We start from the raw sequence: 23224 nt of genomic DNA on the forward strand, positions 1-23224 counted from the left end.
CACTCACACCTACACAAACCACTTCCAAAGCAGATATTTGCCCCCTCTCTCCTCTTCTTCACTGAAGGAGATGCTATCTTCTGTCTCTGCAGACTGACTCACAGACTGCTGGCTGCCACTACTGATGACCCAGTCTGAGTGACATCATCATCAGTGTGTGAGTGCAGTAGCTGTTGTTTTATTCAGATGCCGTCACTGAATGGAGAACAGCTCTACATTGTCCTCAGCCCTGGAGCTTCCAGGATCTTTTCCTCCAACTCTCAGGGTGGGTCCTACACTTGTCTAGGCTTGTTACACTCAAACACTTCTCCCTACTCACTCATGAGGCACGTTCAACAAAAGGTAATATGAACAATAACATAACACTGCCTTGGTAAGAACACCAAAAGTAAAAGATTAAGGGGTTTGGGGTGGGCACCTGTGCCATGGGCGGTTTCCAGCGCATGTTCTTGAGAGGGGCAGGTGTGAACCCGCAGGTGCCTGTAGGCCTCTTCTTCAGCAGAAGGACCACACCTTTAGGGTCCTCTCTCAGCTTCCCCACCAGGTTCTTCAGCTGCCAGCCCACCTGAGACAAGGCACAACAGCACAGATAGATCAGTGTATCATAGCGGAGGTCAACAGAAAGAGGCACACCAAGAAACAAGGAAAATAATCATTATGTCACACTGTAGTCAGGTCAACTGCAAGGAACACATTCTAACTGCTTAAACCTTTCTCTGTGACAGGTGTCAGAGATAACAGGTGCTGGGCGCTCACCACTGTCTGCTGGTTGACCTGGATCACCTCGTCACCCCCATGGATCTTCCTTGTCATGTCCGCCGGGGACTGACAACACAAAGAGGAGAGGACAGGATTAGTATACAAACCCCACAAGCTCAGAGACACCACCTTGATGTAATATTAGCTCCTGGATAAGTCCAGCTTCATCTGTTTGCTTTGTCGTCAGAAGTGCCATGTATGGGCTTGTTACGAAACAGACCACTTAATAAGCCCCTGAGGAAATATACGTTTTACATAACTCTGACTAAACAACACAAACGCCCTCTTTATGAATACGTTGTCACATTATGCATGAGAATGTCAAAGGGATGAATGAGTCATATGATGAGTTAAGGTTTGATTCATCCTTAACGACTGGAGGCATGATAATTAGGCTGTAATAGCGCTGCTGCCAATGTTCCTCTGAAGGAGGATGCTTTACTGTTGAAGTTTATTGTGATTCTTAATGGATGATGGAGACAGGAACAGCTATATTATTTAACCTCTAAACACCTCCTTCCCTCTCTCCACTGCTTGATAAGGAACACATTTACACTGCTATCCTAGCTCGGTGGTAAACAGCAATGCCCTCGACCACCCTAAGAATGGGAAGAGGAGGAGGGCAGGGTGGGATGGAAAGAAGATGTTCTGTTTGAAGCCCACCCTTAACTGTCTCCCCATCAGACCTTGGCACATGGCAACTATTGTTCATGCATAACATTAAGAGTCGCTTTACCAACTGGATTTATATTGAAACATGTGAGAAGTAGATAAGACAAGACATAAAAAGGTGCACATTTAAACCAACTGAACAAAATGAGAAAAGTGCATTCACTAAGATGGTTTTCACTAAGATCTACTAAGTTGTTATTCTGTGGCCACCATACTTACATGCTCTGTGGTCCCTGTGATGACATGAAGTCCATCATAGGTAGATTTGATGTACATACCCTGTAGGAATATGAACATGAGGAACATGAATTAGCATTTCTGAGACAGTTTGAATTTGTGAGAAATTTGAGGTGCACTAGATAAATGTAGCTAGTAATTCAGTGGGTTTGGGGTTAAACTGGAAACTCCCATGCAGCATTCCTCACCAGTCCCTCCCCAGGCTTGATGTTGTTGAGCTGAACTTCATCCAAGCATGCTGATTGGCTCATCAGAGGGTCAGAGGTTGTTCTCACGGTCTGGTCACAGATGCTGTTCAGAACCTTGGACTGCAATGAGAGAGTGGGGAGGAAACCCCTTTAAGCAACACAGAAAAACCAAACAAACAACCCAAAGAATGAAAACAAAATCTCATGGAATTTCATGAATCCATTTCATCTAATTCATTTGATTTAATGTAAGTTGTATTGTCACACAGTGACTGTGTGCTTCATGATTGCTGTGATTACATGACCAGCCCAGAATTTAATGTCCTGTCACCTGACTGTGATTATGTAGCTACCGCCTGTCACCAAAGAGGTGTTCTTTTTGTGGCTGTCTGTATTCAGTCAGTGTTAGAGGGGTGGACTGGCGGCCAGGCGGTCTGGTGAGGAGAGGCCCTGTACTCAGCAGCCAGTCACTGGGGAAATTGTCACACTCCCCGGGGAAGAGGGGTGAGAGGAGGGGTGAGGGAGAGAGGAGGGGGGCGAGGGGTGAGGGTCATTCATGTGCCATTAGCTGGTTCCACAGCTTTCTCTCCCCTCACCACCTCTCCTCACTCCCTGCCTACCCCCCACCCCCCTCTTCTCCATTCTAGGTCATTATGGACAATCTCACCACTTTGTCATCATTAGTAGGGGCATTTTAGTGACGCTCAGAGAAGAAAGAGCTTTTTTCTTCTCAGGCAAGTAACAAGCATAATGTCTGAACACTCACAACTACACAGTTGTGCCTACATACAGATGTGGACAGTCACACGTTAATAAATTAACCTTATTTTAGCTCTAATCAAATTTTCTGTTGACCACACAAGTCTATTACCAGATCACTTGACCCGGAATCACTGAAATGCTTCTATTCACCATTGATTGGGACCAGGCTGTAACTAGAGTTTTTCCGGGTCAGTTCATTGAACAACAAGTTCGGCATGGAGAAGACTCTAAACAGTGTAGAGAGTAGTCTAGCTATTGTGTGTGTCTGCAGCAGAGTTCATCAAGGGTGTCTGAGAGGGAAGAGGTCCAGTGTCAGCTCAGAGTCTGGAGAGTGTCAGGGACAGGAAACTGATTGATGGCCAGGGCGCATTTTAGCCGCCTCTTTTACCAGAGGGCCATAGCCCCTGCCTGTACTATTAACGCTGAGGGAGACTGCCCTGAAAGCATGTCACCTTATCTCCATGTAAAAGATTATAGATCTACGTCTCCCCAAACGTTCTAACAGACTTTCCCAGAGTGCTCCTATAGAAAGTGGGAATGTGGAAACAACAAAGAGGGGAGATATACTTACAACTTCCAGGATCTTTTCCTCCATCTCATAAACAGTGCAGTCCTGTGGAGGAGGAGAGACATGTTAGATGGGCTGCCTTCTCAATGCTCCACAGCAACACACAGGAAGAGGCTATTTCACCGCAAAGATAGTAAATAAAAACCTAGGGTAAATATGATGTGATCAAATATCCAGATATACACTATATATACACAAAAGTATGTGGTCACCCCTTCATATTAGTGGATTTGGCTATTTCAGCCACACCCATTGCTGGCAGGTGTAAAAAATAATTGGGAGCTTCATGAAATTGGTTTCCATGGCCAAGCAGCCGCACACAAGCCTAAGATCACCATGCACAGTGCCAAGCGTCAGCTTGAATGGTGAAAGCTCGCCGCCATTCGACTCTGGAGCAGTGGAAATGCTTTCTCTGGAGTGATGAATCACGCTTCACCATCTGGCAGTCCGACAGACGAAACTGGGTTCGGCGGATGCCAGGAGAACGCTACTTGCCCCAATGCAGTGCCAACTGTAGAGTTTGGTGGAGGAGGAATAATGGTCTGGGGCTGTTTTTCATGGTTTGGGCTAGGCCCCTTAGTTCCAGTGATGGGAAATCTTAACGCTACTGCATACAATTACATTCTAGACGATTCTGTGCTTCCAACTTTGTGGCAACAGTTTAGGGAAGGCCCTTTCCTGTTTCAGCATGACAATGCCCCCGTGCACAAAGCGAGGTCCATACAGAAATGGTTTGTCGAGGTCGGTGTGGAAGACCTTGACTGGCCTGCACAGAGCCCTGACCTCAACCCCATTGAACACCTTTGGGATGAATTGGAACGCTGACTGCGAGCCAGGCCTAATCACCCAACATCAGTGCCCGACCTCACTAATGCTCTTGTGGCTGAATGGAAGCAAGTCCCAGCAGCAACATTCCAACATCGATGCGGCAAAGTGGTACATTGTAAGGACCATATCCTCTAACTTCAAGGTGACCAACAACCCACTCTCAACCCATATCACACAAGTTTTTTTAATTATTGTTCTTTGGAGACTTCAGTAAACAAAAACACTGTTTAGAGCTGGGTTCCCATGTATTTGATATGTAGGCGAGTCTCCTGCAGTTACAATAAAGAAACAGTAGCTGCTGTGTGACTACCAGGGGGCAGGAGAAGCCAGGAACATCCTACAGTAACTACTGTGTCAGCCACAGACAGAAGCCCCTCAGCCCTGGCCCTCTCCCAGGGTCCCCCTTCCCTTCCTTTCCCAGACTGCAGCTGGGCCTGCCTGGGCTCACAGCTGAAGTAACAGCCTCCTAAGACAGCTGGGGGACTTGGGGGCCTGGGGTCCGGTGGTGAAAGGACCCCTGGTTATGGCTGGTCAGAGGGGGCCACTGTTGCTGAGTGCCGCCCCCCCGGCTATGCAGGGTATGTCCCAAAAGGCGGCCGTCCTTAAACTCACAGGTGGCTGAGTTTGGTAATTATAGAGTCCGATAGGTCAGTGACTTGTATTGAGGCATCACTGCCATTGCGCTGCTCAATGTCAACAAACAAGAACTTGAGGAGCCAGGATGTGTAACCTAGTAGTAAAGTTATTGTGTGTGGACATCGATTGTCCATAAAGGCAGCTCTGTTGTTCTTTGTAAATCCTTTGTGAAGACAACGTATGGGGGACGACCGAGCATTTCCATATTCCCCTACCTTGCACATTCCTATGGCCCAAGGGGGAGGAGTATCTGTGTGCAAATGCACTTGGCTTGTCAGCCCATTGTTGTATTTGAATGGACAAGATTTGCTAGCTTATCGGTGAAAGCCATGAAGGCTGAATATAGCAGAGCACTGGTTTGTCCTTTAGCGCCATGAGTTTGATCTGCACTGAGCAGAGTGTTTTCTTTTGGGATACTGATGCACATACAGTGGGGGGAAAAAGTATTTAGTCAGCCACCAATTGTGCAAGGTCTCCCACTTAAAAAGATGAGAGGCATGTAATTTTCATCATAGGTACACGTCAACTATGACAGACAAAATGAGAAAAGTCCAGAAAAAAAATTCCCCAAATCCAGAAAATCACATTGTAGGATTTTTTATGAATTTCTTTGCAAATTATGGTGGAAAATAATTATTTGGTCAATAACAAAAGTTTCTCAATACTTTGTTATATACCCTTTGTTGGCAATGACACAGGTCAAACGTTTTCTGTAAGTCTTCACAAGGTTTTCACACACTGTTGCTGGTATTTTGGCCCATTCCTCCATGCAGATCTCCTCTAGAGCAGTGATGTTTTGGGGCTGTCGCGGGGCAACACGGATTTTCAACTCCTTCCAAAGATTTTCTATGGGGTTGAGATCTGGAGACTGGCTAGGCCACTCCAGGACCTTGAAATGCTTCTTACGAAGCCACTCCTTCGTTACCCGGGCGGTGTGTTTGGGATCATTGTCATGCTGAAAGACCCAGCCACGTTTCATCGTCAATGCCCTTGCTGATGGAAGGAGGTTTTCACTCAAAATCTCACGATACATGGCCCCACTCATTCTTTCCTTTACACGGTCCCTTTGCAGAAAAACAGCCCCAAAGCATGATGTTTCCACCCCCATGCTTCATAGTAGGTATGGTGTTCTTTGGATGCAACTCAGCATTCTTTGACCTCCAGACACGACGAGTTGAGTTTTTACCAAAAAGTTATATTTTGGTTTCATCTGACCATATGACATTCTCCCAATCCTCTTCTGGATCATCCAAATGCACTCTAGCAAACTTCAGACGGCCTGGACATGTACTGGCTTAAGCAGGGGGACACGTCTGGCACTGCAGGATTTGAGTCCCTGGCGGCGTAGTGTGTTACTGATGGTAGGCTTTGTTACTTTGGTCCCAGCTCTCTGCAGGTCATTCACTAGGTCCCCCCGTGTGGTTCTGGGATTTTTGCTCACCGTTCTTATGATCATTTTGACCCCACGGGGTGAGATCTTGTGTGGAGCCACAAATCGAGGGAGATTATCAGTGGTCTTGTATGTCTTCCATTTCCTAATAATTGCTCCCACAGTTGATTTCTTCAAACCAAGCTGCTTACCTATTGCAGATTCAGTCTTCCCAGCCTGGTGCAGGTCTACAATTTTGTTTCTGGTGTCCTTTGACAGCTCTTTGGTCTTGGCCATAGTGGAGTTTGGAGTGTGACTGTTTGAGGTTGTGGACAGGTGTCTTTTATACTGATAACAAGTTCAAACAGGTGCCATTAATACAGGTAACGAGTGGAGGACAGAGGAGCCTCTTAAAGAAGAAGTTACAGGTCTGTGAGAGCCAGAAATCTTGCTTGTTTGTAGGTGACCAAATACTTATTTTCCACCATAATTTGCAAATAAATTCATAAAAAATCCTACAATGTGATTTTCTGGATTTTTTTCTCAATTTGTCTGTCATAGTTGACGTGTACCTATGATGAAAATTACAGGCCTCTCTCATCTTTTTAAGTGGGAGAACTTGCACAATTGGTGGCTGACTAAATACTTTTTTTCCCCACTGTATAACATCTATATTTTCCTTTGCCAGAACAAACTTGGAGGGAAAACTAATAAGCATAAAATACCAACATAGGTTTCAGTTTTGGTACCAAAACACAATGCTTCCCCCTCAATTACTTTCCAACGCGGCCAAGGATGTGTGATGGTTTTGGAAGGAATTTGGCATGACTTCCATCACAAACCAGTACACATTTTAGCCATAAATAGGTCTATATTTGGATGACTAAATCATGTCAAGACGGATATGCTAAAAAGACAGATTTAGTGGGTTTGGGTTCAAAAACATTGACTAAACAGTATCATAATACGCCACAGATTTGATTTGTTAAAAACTGTGCCAAACTGAATCACATGCAGATTGTTTTATATCAAAGCAGAAAATGATTGCATAATATGAATATAATATTCTTGGACATAATCTTTCAGATCTGTGTTTTTTTACATAATCCTTTGGAAGATCTGTGGAACACAAAATTATTTTGTATCTGCATCGAACACAGAACTGAAGCATTCTTCATACATAAGCCAGATCAAAACCAAGACCAGAGGGAAAGACTGAGGAAACGTTCTCTGGGTATAGCAGCGAGTCCTCAGCCTCTTCATGCCATGGTCGTCCTCCCACAGCAGACTGGGATCAGATGACTCCCCAGACGGCCCTGCAGCCTTTGATCTGTAACCAGAGAGGAATTGTCCAGCCGAGCGATAAAGTGGCAAAAAGAGAAGACTGCTGGCACAACATTCCAACATGGAGCCATTTACACAGCTGACCAGACTGGACTGATGTACAGGATCTTACAGAACAAGATATCAAAACACCGTGAGGACTCAGACATGCCCTCCAGACTTCCCTTTCCTCCTGGGGCGGCAGGTAGCTTAGTGGTTAAGAGCGTTGTGCCAGTAACCGAAAGGTCGCTGGTTCTAATCCCCGAGCCAACTAGGTGAAAAATCTGTCAATGTGCCCTTGAGCAAGGCACTTAACCCTAATTGCTCCTGTAAGTCGCTCTGGATAAGAGCGTCTGCTAAATGACTAAAATGTAAATATTATCTCATCACTTAGTGTTTGACCCGACTGCCTTGCAAGAAGACTGAGAGCAAGCTCTCACCTCACGGGTCAGATGAGATGGCTGCATGTTCGTGGTTTCATTGCGGTGTTCTATTGTACGTGTATACATAGGGTTCATTCAGCCAGGATGACATAAATCATCCATCCTAAAAGCCCTGTTCATGGTGGAGGTTCATGAACAGGCCATGTCACCTCATGAAGTCCGCCCACACCATAAAAATCACAGTGATACTCCCCCACAGCGCGTTTGGGAGAGTTCAAGCATGTCTAAAGACTATGTGAGATACACTGGTCCATGAGAGCATTGGAGGTAACTTCCTGCATGTGTCTGTGACAGGCTAAGGTAGCCCCTGGGTGAACTGTAGAGATATCCACCTGGGCCTCTCACACAGGCCATGGAGGCCAAGGGGTCTGCTACAGTACACCACAGCAAAGCTGCAACAGGCATCCCTGGAGCACAAGGTTAACTCCACACAAAAACCTTCACTTCAAACGCCTCCGTGGGAAACGTCTACCCTCAGCTCCCCCTCTCCTCCTCCTCCACACCCAGGGTGAGACCCAAAACAGTAAATCACCGGGCCGCTGAAATCCCAGACATCGGCGAGGCAATCGGCACTCAGGGAACGGAAATTACTCGATGCAATAACCTTTCAAAAGCGGCACCTGCAGTCTCAACAGCCACTTTCACTATGGGTATAAAATGTAAAGCCTGTTTATCAATTGTTGGGATACCCTGGAGAAAGAAACTGTCAAAAAGAAGCTTGGCACTGTGCTACTCTCTGTTGGGTCTTTAACTAACCCCTTTCTATAAATCTGATATAAATAGACCCTTAACAATCTGACCGCCCATGGCCAAATCAAACACATTTAATCTAGAAGGATGTTTGGTAATTCACTACTTTTTAAGGGGAGCTAAATATCTTATATGTGGCAGTGAAGGAGAGCACTGTACCAGCTCCTCAACCCACCGTGCACTAATCCTCCACAGGATGTACACACAGACAGTATGCGCTCCCGCTGGGGGGGTGGGGGGGGGGGGGGGGTGGGGGGGGGGGGGGTGGGGGGGGGGGTGGGGGGGGGGGGTGACTGGAACCAGATGGCCAGGGGAATAATGTAGCCTGCGGAATGGTGGCATATGCTTTTTAAAGAGCACCAGAAGTTTTTATGAAACTGTAAACGCAGAGGCTGCGATTAACGTTAAACACCACCATGGTTGGGGGTCTCCTCATTAGCTAACCTGAAGAGTGGGGGGGGGGGGGGGGGTACTGTGTTCAGACAGGCTACTGGCTTCAGGATGATGTCATATCATAGCCCCCCCCTTCTCCCCAGGTCTCATAACCCCCTGCTCCTTTACTTAATCCTACATGTGTATGCCCACAGGCTAGTCTGCCCTGAGTGGAAAGAGCTATGGGGTGGTTTTTCAAGTTACACGTGCACTGTTGAGAGAAAGTGCCCGTGTAAGGGAGCTGGAGCGAGAGAGAGAGAGAGAGGAAAAGGGAGAGAGGGAAAGGGCGAGAGAGCATGCATACCTGTTGAACTGTGGTGGTGAGGTCCAGACACAGCTGAATGATCTTATTCTTGGTGGTGGTGAAGTCACTGATCCCAGTCAGGGGCGTCCTGCAACCAGAGAGAAGATTGAGAGGCCATCTTAGCATTACATCCTCAGGTCATGTTCCTGACCACACGGAGATGCAGTAGCTGTCAGGAGAGCTGGATAAGGGGGTAAATCTCACAGTGGAACAACAGAGTGACATAGAGCCACTAGGATGCTGTTAATAGGGAAAGAACAGTCCTGGTGAACCTTGCTCTGCTTTCTGTGTGTCTGGGGTAGAAGGCTCTGTGGTCAAAGACAGTGGTTGGAAGGAACACAGTGTGTCGCCATATTGGAGCTTCCTTCTCCATTCCTCCTCTCAAACACGCACCCCTGAACTCCAAAAACACAGCTCTCTAACGCTATCCCCTCAACCACAGTGGGGCCCCCAAATATGTTGGGAGATCATCATATTATATACATTTTGGATCTGGAAACAAACCTCAGAAAAAACAAAAATAAGGTCAACATGGTAACATGACTACTACTACTTTCAGAAAATACTACTTTTGGTTAAGTTCATTGACAGAGAGTGATCTTTAAAACAAATGCTATGAAAATAATCTGCATCATACATGAGCAGTACATTATGTCTAGATTGACTCTGAAATCTCATCTGGATATTATCTGGACAATGACTAGACAGAGGTAAAGGAAACCTCCAGACTTGTATCCAATTTTATTCATATGTCCTCAAACCCTTTCTAGTAAACTCTCCTGAGAGAGAAGAGCTGTGTTTCTGCTATAGTCTGTAAAGGCTGAGGAAAACCAATGCCTGTAATGTGTAGCGTAGCAGCATATTCTAGTCATGAGGTGATTCAGTGAGCTCAATGACTCCTATGCGTAGGAAATTCTAACATTACAGCTAACCCCAATGGCAGTCCGTGAGCTAGAATGTATATAGCAGATTTTATGTAGCTAGGACTCTCGTATTTTACGGCAGCTATGCAAAGTTACCATGGAGGTTAGGTCTTACCTGTCCAGCCAGGCCAGCAGGCTCTTGGCGGCTCCGATGAGCTCCACTACAGAGGTTAGGAAGTCGTTGGGAGGTTTCAGGGATGTGCTGCCATCGTACGTCGGGCTCTTCCTGCGGTCTGACGTGGACATGTGCAGGCCGTTGGTGGCCGCTCTCATCCTCACCACCAGACCCTTTAGGTTGTCTGTCTCCACTCCGTAGTTCTGAGAGGGGAAGAAAGGAGAGAAGATTTGAGTTTGAGAGGTTATCGTTTTAGTGTTAGTCATAGAAGAAAGTGTACAGTATGTTACAGTGAATGTCAATCAATGTCATAGCAGCAACATTCTTGGTCGGAACAGTTTATCCAGATATTTACGGCTCTAGATTTCATTTCACAGACAAACATGTTGTTTCCTGCAGAGTAAATGTGGGTTATTCATTGTAATGCTCTATGACACACACGATTTAAGAGGCCATGTCTCTCTCGGCACCTCTGGGGTGAAATTCCCCTGCATTCTTTATGTCCATCTCTGGCTCAATCCTTGGGAGGGAGGCGTCACCCCAGATTCCCACACCGGATTCCCATAAAGCAGGCAAAGTTTGCATTCCTGATCCAGGCTATGTCCTCCTTGCGCATTCCACTAATTTACAGACCCTTCACACAGACAAAAATAAGGGGCTTCAGGGGTCATGAGCAGCAGACAGACATATAATGTATAATGCTCTGTCTACTGTTCATTCCTTTGATTCCTATTGCCCTTACAACCCTGACCTGCTCCAGGGAAAGTGATTAGGCAAATGATTGACAGACACACCAAACCTAGTTTTCACTTCAACTGTGTAGAAAGAGATTTTCTCTTTCAGAGTTAACGACCCTGAAAATATCAAGCTGATATAAATGGGTCCTATTGGCCAAATGAAATCCCTTATTCGAGGCCAATGTTATGCCCTGTACATTGTAATACTTCTGACAGCCAACTTTCTAGCTATGCCCACAACTTCCGGACTTCATAGCATTCCCAGAAAGCATGGATTATTAGTTTTACACTTAAGACATGACTCTGCCGTTATGCTGTGAATTTGTGAATATTTCCTGTTGTATAATACATTTTATACATTAGTTTATACTGGATTAAGCATTGGATTGTTAGTTATGCTCCAACTTTCCCTCCATCTTGTGCCAACATCAGGTATATTGTTTAGAAGTAATAACTAGAAATGGACTGAAATACATTCTGTAGATAACTAGCTAGCCATGTGCTTTTTTTCTCCATGACCAAAACATGATGACTTTCTATTTTTAGCTGATATGGGAATGAATACACAAGTAGGATATCAAACTGGGACAATGTTTTAGGTTACACTGGCAAGTATAAGAATATTTGCCAGGGCATATTTTGGTAAAATTATAAATCTGATTATTTCACATGCAGATGTGGGAAGCTAAAAAGGCTAGCTAGCTTGCTATGTTTTTAGCCAGGCTAAAGCCAGCTAGCCAGACTGCCAGCTAGCTACTACAGTAGCAAGGGAAGGCGACACTTCTTTGCTTTCACAAAATGAAAAGACAGACATTTTAAACTTTGATACTTGTGAATGGGAGTGGGACCAGAGAGGATATCGTGTTATCATCTGTGTTATCAAAAATCCCACTCCACCCTCATGCAGGCAGGTACATCAAAGGAGTGAAGCTTGTAGTAACCTTAACCAGGGCCAGACTACCGCATTTGGGCCACCAAATTGGAAGTTTTATGCTATTCTACACATTTTGTCACGAGGCTAAGAGAAAATGTTGCAGTTTTAAAGCCAATTTCCTTCAAATTCTACACTTTTTGCCATGTGGCAGATTTTTGTTTTTGCTGTTTTATAGCTCATTTCATGCTTTTGTTCACATTTTGCCATTAAGCTTAGAGAATTGTGCAGTTTTAAAGCAAATTCCCTGCTATTCTAAACATTTTGCAAAAAGGCTGCCAGAAAATGTTGCAGTTTTAAAGCTAATTTCCTGCAATTCTACACATTTTGCCATCATATGCTATCTGAGGGCACTCGACCTCAAGGGGGCCCTGGGGGGCACGTGCCCTGTGTGCCCGTTTGGTAATATGTCCCTGACCTTAACACAGATTCTGGTCAGGTTCAGACTGTAATGCTCTTATCAAACATCACAGCAGCTACATTCATCATGACGTCAGTCAGCTGCTTGCTCTGGTTAGTGTAGCACTGCATTAAAAACACTTCTACATTTTACATTTTAGTCTGGCCAAGTTCTTCTCCTCCGCCCCCCCCAAAAAAAATAAACAAATAAAAGTAAGATGGCTCACAGGGTGTTGCATCCATGCCAGCCTCGCTGGCCTAAGCCTGACTGGCATGCTAACGGCTAAATACGCTAAAGAGCAGAAAATAGCCTGTGCTCGCTCGGCCCAGTTCCACACTGAGGAAACCTGTAAGTGATCAGCAGCTAACTCCACTCAGCTGACGTTTTATATTAGGAGCATTTACTCAGGAACAGATTATATATTACTTACCTCATCCTAGAGTTGTCCCCAACGAGCTGCATGGGGCTGAGGTAGCAATCAATCAAATTGATTTATAAAGCCCTTTTTAAAATCAGCAGATGTCACAAAGTGCTATACAGAAACCCTGTCTAAAACCCCAAACAGCAAGCAATGCAGATGTAGAAGCACGGTGGCTAGGAAAATCCTGTGCAAACTCACAACACGTACAATTTCCCTCATCTCACTTAGTAAATCAAACATCCAAATTGCTCTTTCAGAGGTCCACCGAGACACGAAGAGCCTCAGGTCATTATGGGAACCTCATTAACTTTAGGCAGATTTATACTTGGAGAAGAAATTGAGAAAAGATGCATCTAAATATCTCAGACACTCTAAAACCCAACACTGGTCCATGAAAAGACACACAGCAACTGTGTTGCACCAAAACAGATATAGTGAGACTTTGACACTAAGCTGTGGAGAGCCAGTTAAGATCAAACAGCACTCCTGGCTTTGTCATTAGCGGGCTAATCACACACAGAAACACCAGCTCTGACTGCTACGCAGATATTCAATACCTCCCCGTCACATAGCTGTAGCAACTTATAGGAATAGTGACAAGGTGAATAATGTGTATTTCAAATCAAATTCACTACATTTCAATCCGTCTTATTATGGGCACTGCTTAGCTAGCATCGAGAAAGCAGAGAAGTGACTGTTGTGAAAAGGATCTGCTTGGGCCTCCAGATAGGCCCTGTATCCTGACATGGACATGGAGAAGTGTTCACAGGAGACCTGAGGAGGGCTATCACAACAGGTTCTTCCTGCCCCTCACTGCAGGGGCCCAACGGTACGCATCACCTGACACCACCAGAGAAACACAGCAGGAACATGTCCCAAGATGGGCGTTCCCACACCCCACCCCCGTCAATCAGCCAGGTGGGGGCCACATCTGTTTCCTGCTCCTGAAGAGAGAGTCTGGTACGCTCCTCCAAGGGACAGGTCCACAGTGGACAGTAAAACACCACACAGCAGTTTCCACCGCACTACTTTGCCGCTTCACCTTTAATATCTACTCCTGGAAAAACAGAGGTGTTGGGTTTCAAGATGGGTTTCTGCAGAAGTCATCATGGTTTTGAGAGTCCCAGTTTGAATAATTAACATGTTCTTCCTCTGTCTCCAGAGACCAGTTTTCTCAGATGGCTTTTGCCTGGTGTGAGCTGTAATCTGAGTGGTACTGAAGGGCTACATTAACTCAGCCAGTCTAACATCCTGCTGAGGGGAAGGGACTGTGGCTCCATGACCAGTACAGGGGATATCTGGTCTACCGTGAAAGGACTGCTGTATGACCACAAAGAGAAGAGATGGACTGTTTGACCCAACAGCGAGAGGGTCTGGTGTTTGTCAGCTGGTTGTTCCACTCATAAGCTGTGACCTCTCCCCAGTTAAATTTAATTGAAACGAGGGTCTGTCTTCCTCCTGTGTGGCCAGTGAGACCGGGGCCTCTGTTAATAAGGAGAGCCACAGCAGATCAGCATGACCAGCTTGTTTACCCAGGGTTCCTCAAATCAGGGGTGCGAGGAGCGTTTCCGTGTCACTGATGGCCCGGCATTCCAAACCCAGGTTCACTAGCGGGGGAAACGAGTACGACTAAACATCCTCTCTGATCCTCTGTCTGAATGACATAACATAATCATCCTCTCCTAACAGACTCAACTTACTTCGAGAAATAACAAAGGCTCTGGACTGGGAGAAGATTTGTTAAAGATAACACACGCTGGGGAAACACAGGTTAAATTTATGAAGCCCATCAAGAGAAAACAATGAGGCTTCACTAAATCGCTGGCTCTGGGGGTAAGCAGAAATCTGGGCCCAATTACCCTGAGCATAGAGGAAGGGATTCTGGACTCAGTGTTGGGGAGTAGTGAACTACATTTAGTTCAACTAGTAATTTAATTACATTTGGCAGTAGCTTGATGGTAGTTGAACTATATTCAAATATTGATAGTGTTGCCATGTAGTGGTGTAGCTAACTACTGGAACTACACACTACTTTTTTTTTTAGCAAAAATAAAATATGGGTGAAGTAGGCAAGAACGTCCTTTCTTTTTCAGCATCAGACCTGCCCAACTCTCACTTCAAACACTTTTTGTGTGCCCAATTCTCACTTGTTGTGTTTAATAGGCTAAATTACATTCTGTTAACATCTGACTCCAGAGTGATCTGTTCTTGCAATTTGTAGTCTATGACATTTCAGATTTAGATAAAAAAATTCACAAAGTACTTTTTCTAAGTAACTTCAGTTAAGTAAGCTATATTTTTCTTAAGGCTAGCTTTAGTGTAGCTTAACTTCTTCCAGTGTGAAGTCATTGGTAGCTTGGTAAACTATATTTTCAGAGTAGCATCCCCAACACTGTCTGGACTGAAGGATGTACGGTACTATACATAACATATGACACAGATTCATCATAGCATAAGCATTACCCTTTCCCTCTGTAAAAAGCGTTTCCATGTGTCCGTTCCCAATGGTCACAGTATCACAGTTACTGCCTAGGGTCTTATCTCTTCAAGCTGTTATCACCATCTCTGCTCCAGAGAGGGATGCTCAGACACTATCCAACAACACTTCCCAATGAATATTCCCTAGAGATGATGAATCAAGGAACAACAGGCTTCAGAGGTCCGTCTCCGGCCTTGTGTCGGATTATCCCAGGATCAGGATCCCACAGCTGGACATAGACATGGGGCTCAGGGCACTCAGACTGGCAGCTACCATGCTGGGGTTAATCAATGTGCCGCTCTCCCCATCTGAATCTCAACCTTAAACATCAGAAGCAAACTAACCAGGATCAGATGTCAAGGGCAAGAACCCCACTCATGTTGAACCATAGACCACACCAGGCTCCTCTGGCATTTAGGTGGTGGGTATTTAGCAGTGCCAGCTAAGTGAGATCTGTTTGGGTAAAGTGAGCTGTTGGTCTACTGCTTAAAGTCATGAACTTCCTTTTCTACAGAATAAATGCAAGATCAGAGAGCATTGCAGGATAAAATCTAAAAGGACATGCTCTTTTTAGGAACTTGATAGAGGAAGAATCTGTAGTGCGAGCCATTTTAAAGGAGCATAAGGATTTCACACAAAAAAACGCTGACACTGATCAAAACTTAAGACCGCAATCTGGGCTGACACAGGAAACGATAAAAAACCAAATCAATCCCATCTGTTTGAAAACCTGGTTCTGTTTCAGTCTGAGCTTGGTGAATGTTTTAGGAGCGCCTCTCTCCCTCTCTCTGAGCTTTAAGACAGTCGTGTTGACCATAACTCTTCTACTGGCAGCTCTTTTGATGGATGGCCGGTCGCCAGGCTAGAAGGCCGCATCGGCATTCCCATGAGCCACTGGGGTGCGAGACAAGGCTGAGGCCAGGAGTGCACTGGGAATGTAACAGCTGACCTGACATTTCGCCCTCTCTCTGTGTGTGTGTGTGTTTGTGTTTGTGAGAGAAACAGAAGGATAGAGATACACCCATTTCTTCTCTTCATTCCCTTCATGTCCTGTCAAACAGGTCTAAGTGATGTGATTCCCCATCTGACCACTACTAGTCATCAGCTCAAATCTAACCACCACACCAGACCTGGAGCCCATAGAGCCTGATTAAAAAGCCTGATTTCCCTCCACCTGGACTGAAATAGAGCTTTTCCTACTCTAATGTCCTGGAGCAGTGTTCCACACCCTACTGAGTACTGTGAGAAATTAGAGATTCTGCACCACTGGTTCCTTTGGTTGCCAACTACAATCTGGGCCTATTTCAAACACACACACAGGCACCGAGAGAGCGAGGAAAGGGACAGCAGGGCTGATGACCTTAGCTCCATCTCCAGAGATTCTCACTGAACAACCAGCAAGCTCCTGGTCCTAGCATCCGTAATTTCACACAAGGGCTTTCATGATCTGTCATGATCTTATTTTAAACGAGAAACAACCTATTGACCTGCAGGAGAGAGAGAGACATGTGAGCACCATGTACGTACCAGAGCACAGAGCAGGTCGACGGCCTCCAGCACCAGCTCCTGGTGTCCGATGCGGGCCACACCCAGCTCCTCTAGGTCCTGATGGGAGATCTTCAGCAGCTGCTCCCCGCTGATCTTCTCCCGCTCAAAGTTAGGCACATACTGCTGCAGGCTGTCATCTAGGCCTGGACACAGAGATGGGGAAGGAGAGAACGAGAGTAACTACCTTGATGAGACAAAGAGCACCTATAAGAAATACCTTTTAACATGAAATAACTGTAAAAGCAGTGGTTTTTATGCAGGCCTCTATTACATTGAGTGATACAGAGCCCTACCCACATTAATCTCCCTAAAGACGCAACAGGATCTGTGGAAGTCGGTCTCCCCATGTCTTGACACAAGCCCAGTTCTAATAATGGACCTGATGACATACGGGCAGCTGTGTAGTACACAGACCAATAGCACAGAGAGAGAAACAGGTGCATCAGATCTATCACCAAGATAAACACACCATAAACAGAAGAGCGGTTACGTTCCTAAGTCTGTTGGGCCAGTTAAAGAATGGACGGCTCTTTGTCCGATTACAGTTGGGGGATGTCTCTTAGCTGCTTTTTAAACCCCACACTGTTGGATGAGTTAACTATCACAATCCCAGCCACTTTGCCCACTCAAGGAAAAACAATCCATACTACATTACAGTCACACCTACTAAGGGCTCAGCTGGATCAATTGGTCCAATGCAATGCTGTTTTCATAATTTAACCCCCCCCCCCAAGAGAGCCAAACACAAATGCTTCTTGTTCATAATAAACCATTATTTATTTATTTTTTTTGGGGGGGGTAAACACCATCTAGTCCATCAATGAGGGCACAGAGAGGGGGCAGCTGCACAGCTATGGCCCTGAGCCCTGGCCCTCTGAATGGCCTGTCAGCTGCACAACCCCCCTGATCCCGACAGATGTACACACACACACACAGGGATGCACACACACAGACGCAGAGACGTGCTGTGAGTATGGCCATCCAAAACCCATCCATTTCTCTATTGACAAGTAGTCAAGGAAAGAGCTTTGGTTTCGTACATTCTTTCCAGTCTACACTGCAGCCATATCAACCACTCTCCATATATGAATTCACTATGTTGAGCATCAAGTGTGTGCAGATGGGGTATGTTCTGTGGTTGGGAGCCATCTTTATGAATGGTACCTCATATTTTCACACCTGTGTGGCATTCAATGTGTGTGTATGGTGTGCTGTTGCTACAGCAACGTGTGTGTGTGTGTGTGTGTCAGTGTGGTGAATGGCTTAGTGCTGCAGGAGATCCGGTTGCATATACCAGAACAGACTGTTAATTTGTCTGGACTGCAGAGCAGAGACAGTGGCTCCCAGGACAGACCACAGAGACTGCTGTGCCAATCACATTTCTACTGGATTGCAGCAAGAGTAGCATATGCTGCTGTGACTGTCCCCTTCTCTCACCTCACATACACACTGGCACATTCTGTACAGTCATAGAAACAATTACATTCACATGGGCCTATATTCAAAACGCACCAACACGGAACAGCCAAGTCTTTCACAAAATACTAAATGCTACAAATGTGCAGAAGAATCTCTTTAACAGTCCATTAACTGTGCTTTTTACATGGAAGTTCCTTTTTAACAACCTCTTATAAAACCCCAAAATGATAGAAAGTCTGCAAGGCTTCTGCAAAGGAATCTCAGTGAAATCAAACTGCTCAACTATAACCCATAACGCAACCAGTCAAGTTCACTTACTGTCTAAACATTTTTCACATTCCTGGGTTGAGAATTCCCAGGGCAGACTTTACGCAATTTGGGCTTAATCCCTAAAATGGACTGAGTTTTGGCAGCACAGAGTGAGCTCACTTCAAAGGCCCAGTGGAGGGGAGTATGAGAGGGACCCGGTGAGGGCTGTGCAGCGGAGGGGGACTGAACGCAGCCCAACACAAACACAGCCTCAGCCTCTGACTGGGCCAGCTGCTGGTAATGGGATTAAAGAGAAACAAAAAAGAATGGAAACACAGGCCTAAGGTTTCTCCTTCCTGCATTACCCTCGGCGTGTTAAGAAGGCATTTCCTGTGGAATGATGCCATCCTTCTGCGGAATATCTCTACGGACAAGTTAAGAAGGGGAGAGGGGAAGGCAAACTAAGTTCGGGCTACCAGGCCTGCTCTGGCTTTTCCTTCCCATACTTAAGCAATTCTGAGATTAACTTCTCCTGAACGGCCTAAGGGCCTATTACAAAGCTTTGGGTAGACAAGCAAAACATCTTCCCAAAGGAGAACTTCCCTTCCACCTTCAATACCTACAGTTGAAGTCGGAAGTTTACATACACTTAGGTTGGAGTCATTAAAACTTGTTTCAACCATTCCACAAATTTCTTGTTAACAAACTATAGTTTTGGCAAGTCGGTTAGGACATCTACTTTGTGCATGACACAAGTACTTTTTCCAACAATTGTTTACAGACAGATTATTTCACTTATAATTCACTGTATCACAATTCCAGTGGGTCAGATGTTTACATACACTAAGTTGACTGTGCCTTTAAACAGCTTGGAAATTTCCAGAAAATAGCTTTAGAAGCTTCTGATAGGCTAATTGACATCATTTGAGTCAATTGGAGGTGTACCTGTGGATGTATTTCAAGGCCTACCTCAGTGCCTCTTTGCTTGACATCATGGGTGGTCCTCTGTAGCTCAGCTGGTAGAGCACGGCGCTTGTAACGCCAAGGTAGTGGGTTCGATCCCCGGGACCACCCATACACAAAAATGTATGCACGCATGACTGTAAGTCGCTTTGGATAAAAGCGTCTGCTAAATGGCATATTATATTATATTATGGGAAAATCGAAAGAAAATCAGCAAAGACCTCAGAAAAAAAATTGTAGACCTCCACAAGTCTGGTTCATCCTTGGGAGCAATTTCCAAACGCCTGAAGGTACCACGTTCATCTGTACAAACAATAGTACGCAAGTATAAACACCATGGGACCACGCAGCAGTCATACCGCTCAGGAAGGAGACGTGTTCTGTCTCCTAGAGATTAACATACTTTGGTGCGAAAAGTGCAAATCAATCCCAGAACAACAGCAAAGGACCTTGTGAAGATGCTGGAGGAAACAGATAAAAAAGTATCTATATCCACATAACCTGAAAGGCCGCTCAGCAAGGAAGAAGCCACTGCTCCAAAACCGCCATAAAAAAGCCAGACTACGGTTTGGAGAAATGTCCTCTGGTCTGATGAAACGAAAATAGAACTGTTTGGCCATAATGACCATCGTTATGTTTGGAGGAAAAAGGGGGGGCTTGCAAGCCGAAGAACACCATCCCAACCATGAAGCACAGGGGTGGCAGCATCATGCTGTGGGGGTGCTTTGCTGCAGTAGGGGCTGGTGCACTTCACAAAATAGATGACATCATGAGCAAGGACAATTATGTGGATATATTGAAGCAACATCTCAAGACATCAGTCAGGAAGTTAAAGCTTGGTCGCAAATGGGTCTTCCAAATGGACAATGACCCCAAGCATACTTCCAAAGTTGTGGCAAAATGGCTTAAGGACAACAAAGTCAAGGTATTGGAGTGGCCATCACAAAGCCCTGACCTCAATCCTATAGAAAATTTGTGGGCAGAACTGAAAAAGCGTGTGCGAGCAAGGAGGCCTACAAACCTGACTCAGTTACACCAGCTCTGTATTGTGGGAAGCTTGTGGAAGGCTACCCGAAACATTTGACCCAAGTTAAACAATTTAAAAGGCAATGCTACCAAATACTAATTGAGTGTATGTAAACTTCTGACCCACTGTGAATGTGATGAAATAAATTAAAGCTTAAATAAATCACTCTCTACTATTATTCTGACATTTCACATTCTTAAAATAAAGTGGTGATCCTAACTGACCTAAGACATGGAATTTTTACTAGGATTAAATGTCAGGAATTGTGAAAAACTGAGTTTAAATGTATTTGGCTAAGGTGTATGTAAACTTCCGACTTCAACTGTATATAAATTGCTTGATTCGTTTAAGTTGTTTCTAATTTTCCAAATCCCTCTCCCAGAGCATTGCCATGACTTTGGAATTCTGGGTCAGATCACGGTACGGTCCAACCTGACGAGCCTGGCAGTCTAATTGGGAGAGTTTGAACAAAAGCTGCCACTTCAAAACAGCCTGTGTGTGTGGGGGGACCCAGGACCCATCCCCTCAATGGGACTAATTGAGAGGGGAGAGAGTGGGAAACATGGGTACCCCCAGTCAGACTACATTATTCCCATAGGAACCACAGACAACATTATCCCAATAGGAACCACAGACAACATTATCCCAATAGGCATACAAGTCATACTTCATTTATCTCATAGGAACCACAGGGTGCATTTTCTCCCAGAGGCTTCAGGGACTCAAAAGGGACAATACCATGATCTCTCTGGCCTGTACTCTTGCCACATCCAGAAGAAAATACGCACTCTCTCACAGAGACCTGATAAAAGTTTATAGAGCGTAGATCAATGGCTACAGGGTGTGTGTGAGAAACTATCAACGTCCATTAAGGACATAAAAACAAGTGAGGGAGGTGGGTGTCACATTGTTGTGAATTGATGAAGGGGGTGGCAGTGGGGGAGTTTGTGAAAGCTCTTCAAAAGGCCAAACCAGGCTGAAACACTTTACAAACGTTTTAACGCTATCCTGAAAACAGCACTTAACAGGCACTTAAATGCCAAAGCTGAGATGAAGTGTGAAGCAACATGCAGAAACACAGAAATACAAATTCTGTGTAACAAAAATGTTGTCCATTAAGCCAGGCTTCTCCTCATTTGAACATCTTATGGTCTGAGTGTGCGTAATAGTGACTCCAGCTGAGACTGCAACAATCCAATTGATTAAATGGTCCAGCATAAACATATGGTTCAAGCCAACTCACTGTGTTTTCATTGTAACATAATAGGAGGAAGGTCCGTTTCAAAATACTTTGAGTGATCGATTTTCACAATATAGGGGATGATTAGCAAACGTCGACCTGACGCCCCCAGTCTGTAATTACCCCACCCACTCTGGAGCAGGGGGCTGGATGGACAGGCACCTGCTGTTACTGTGGGGTCCTGCTGCCACCCGCTACACCCATTGATTGGTGCCTGGAACTACACTACATGACCAAAAGTATGTGGACACCTGCTCGTTGAACATCTCATTCCAAAAATGTTATATGGAGTTGGTCCCGCCTTTGCTGCTATAACAGCCTTCACTCTTCTGGGAAGGCTTTCCACTAGATGTTGCAACATTGCTGCGGGGACTTGCTTCCATTCAGCCGCAAGAGCATTAGTGAGGTCGGGCACTGATGTTGGGCGATTAGGCCTGGCTCACAGTCGGCGTTCCAATTCATCCCAAAAGGTGTTCAATGGGGTTGAGGTCAGGGCTCTGTGCAGGCCAGTCAAGTTATTCCACACCAATCTCGACAAACCATTTCTGTATGGACCTCGCTTTGTGCACGGGGGCATTGTCATGCTGAAACAGGAAAGGGCCGTTGTTGATCCTAGACGTTTCCACTTCACAATAACAGCACTTACAGTTGACCTGGGCAGCTCTAGCAGGGCAGAAATTTGACAAACTGACTTGTTGGAAAGGTGGCATCCTATGACGGTGCCACGTTGAAAGTCACTAAGCTCTTCATTCCACAGTCAATGTTTCCTATGGAGATTGCATGGTTGTGTGTTCGATTTTATACACCTGTCAGCAACGGGTGTGGCTCAAATAGCCGAATCCATAATCCATAATTTGAAGAGGTGTCCACATACTTTTGTATATATTGTGTATGTAGAACAGGTTATCAACACAACAGCTTTAGTCCAAAGTTGACATGAGTTGACGTACAGACATGCACGATTCTGGACAGCTGGGAAAGCAAAGATCCCAGAGCCAGAGGCTCCGTTTGGACTGTAGAAATGGATCTGGATCACACTGAAGGCCATGGAACTGCAGCCTCCTTAAGGCTAAAAGCACAGGTTTTTGGCAATGTAAACAGTGAGTCTATCCTCTCGGCCTATAACGGCCTGGCTAGTCCTGTGATAATCCTAACATTTCCTGGTTCACATCCGTACAGAAGCACTAAAAACCGCAGGTTTCCTTTCAGTAGCCAGAATATGACAGTACAGGGAGAATCGAGGAATGACCAGGCGATTCAGACATTGGAAATGCTCTGAAGTAGAGACAAAAACAAAAGTCTAGCTGTCATTATACTGCAAGACATTTAGAAGCAGATGTCATGTGTAAGGTAATTTACTGTAGGCTGCAATGAGAGCAGGAAGTAAATCTGAATACCTTAGAGTGTGTGTCCTATTACAGAAGACCACACAAACATGAAATTAGATAATCCAGGTCTTGTCCTTACAGGCCCAGTGCAGTCAAAAACATGATTTCCACAC

At 45.3% G+C, this 23224-nt stretch overlaps 1 protein-coding gene across 1 annotated transcript in view; it reads right to left on the reverse strand.

The window, feature by feature from the left end:
* LOC311102748 (connector enhancer of kinase suppressor of ras 3-like) overlaps positions 1-23224 on the reverse strand; it is a 72069-nt gene that overhangs the window by 31214 nt on the left and 17631 nt on the right. The window contains exons 2-9 of the mRNA XM_084144135.1: positions 16805-16968; positions 10310-10512; positions 9272-9359; positions 3190-3231; positions 1857-1976; positions 1651-1710; positions 757-825; positions 419-565 (exon numbers count right to left, since the gene is read on the reverse strand). Coding sequence (XP_084000261.1) covers positions 419-565; positions 757-825; positions 1651-1710; positions 1857-1976; positions 3190-3231; positions 9272-9359; positions 10310-10512; positions 16805-16968 — 893 coding nt within the window. The remainder of the gene's footprint in view (positions 1-418; positions 566-756; positions 826-1650; positions 1711-1856; positions 1977-3189; positions 3232-9271; positions 9360-10309; positions 10513-16804; positions 16969-23224) is intronic.

The sequence above is a fragment of the Coregonus lavaretus genome, assembly GCF_964263955.1.
Source record: "Coregonus lavaretus genome assembly, chromosome: 27".
Lineage (NCBI taxonomy): Eukaryota > Metazoa > Chordata > Actinopteri > Salmoniformes > Salmonidae > Coregonus > Coregonus lavaretus.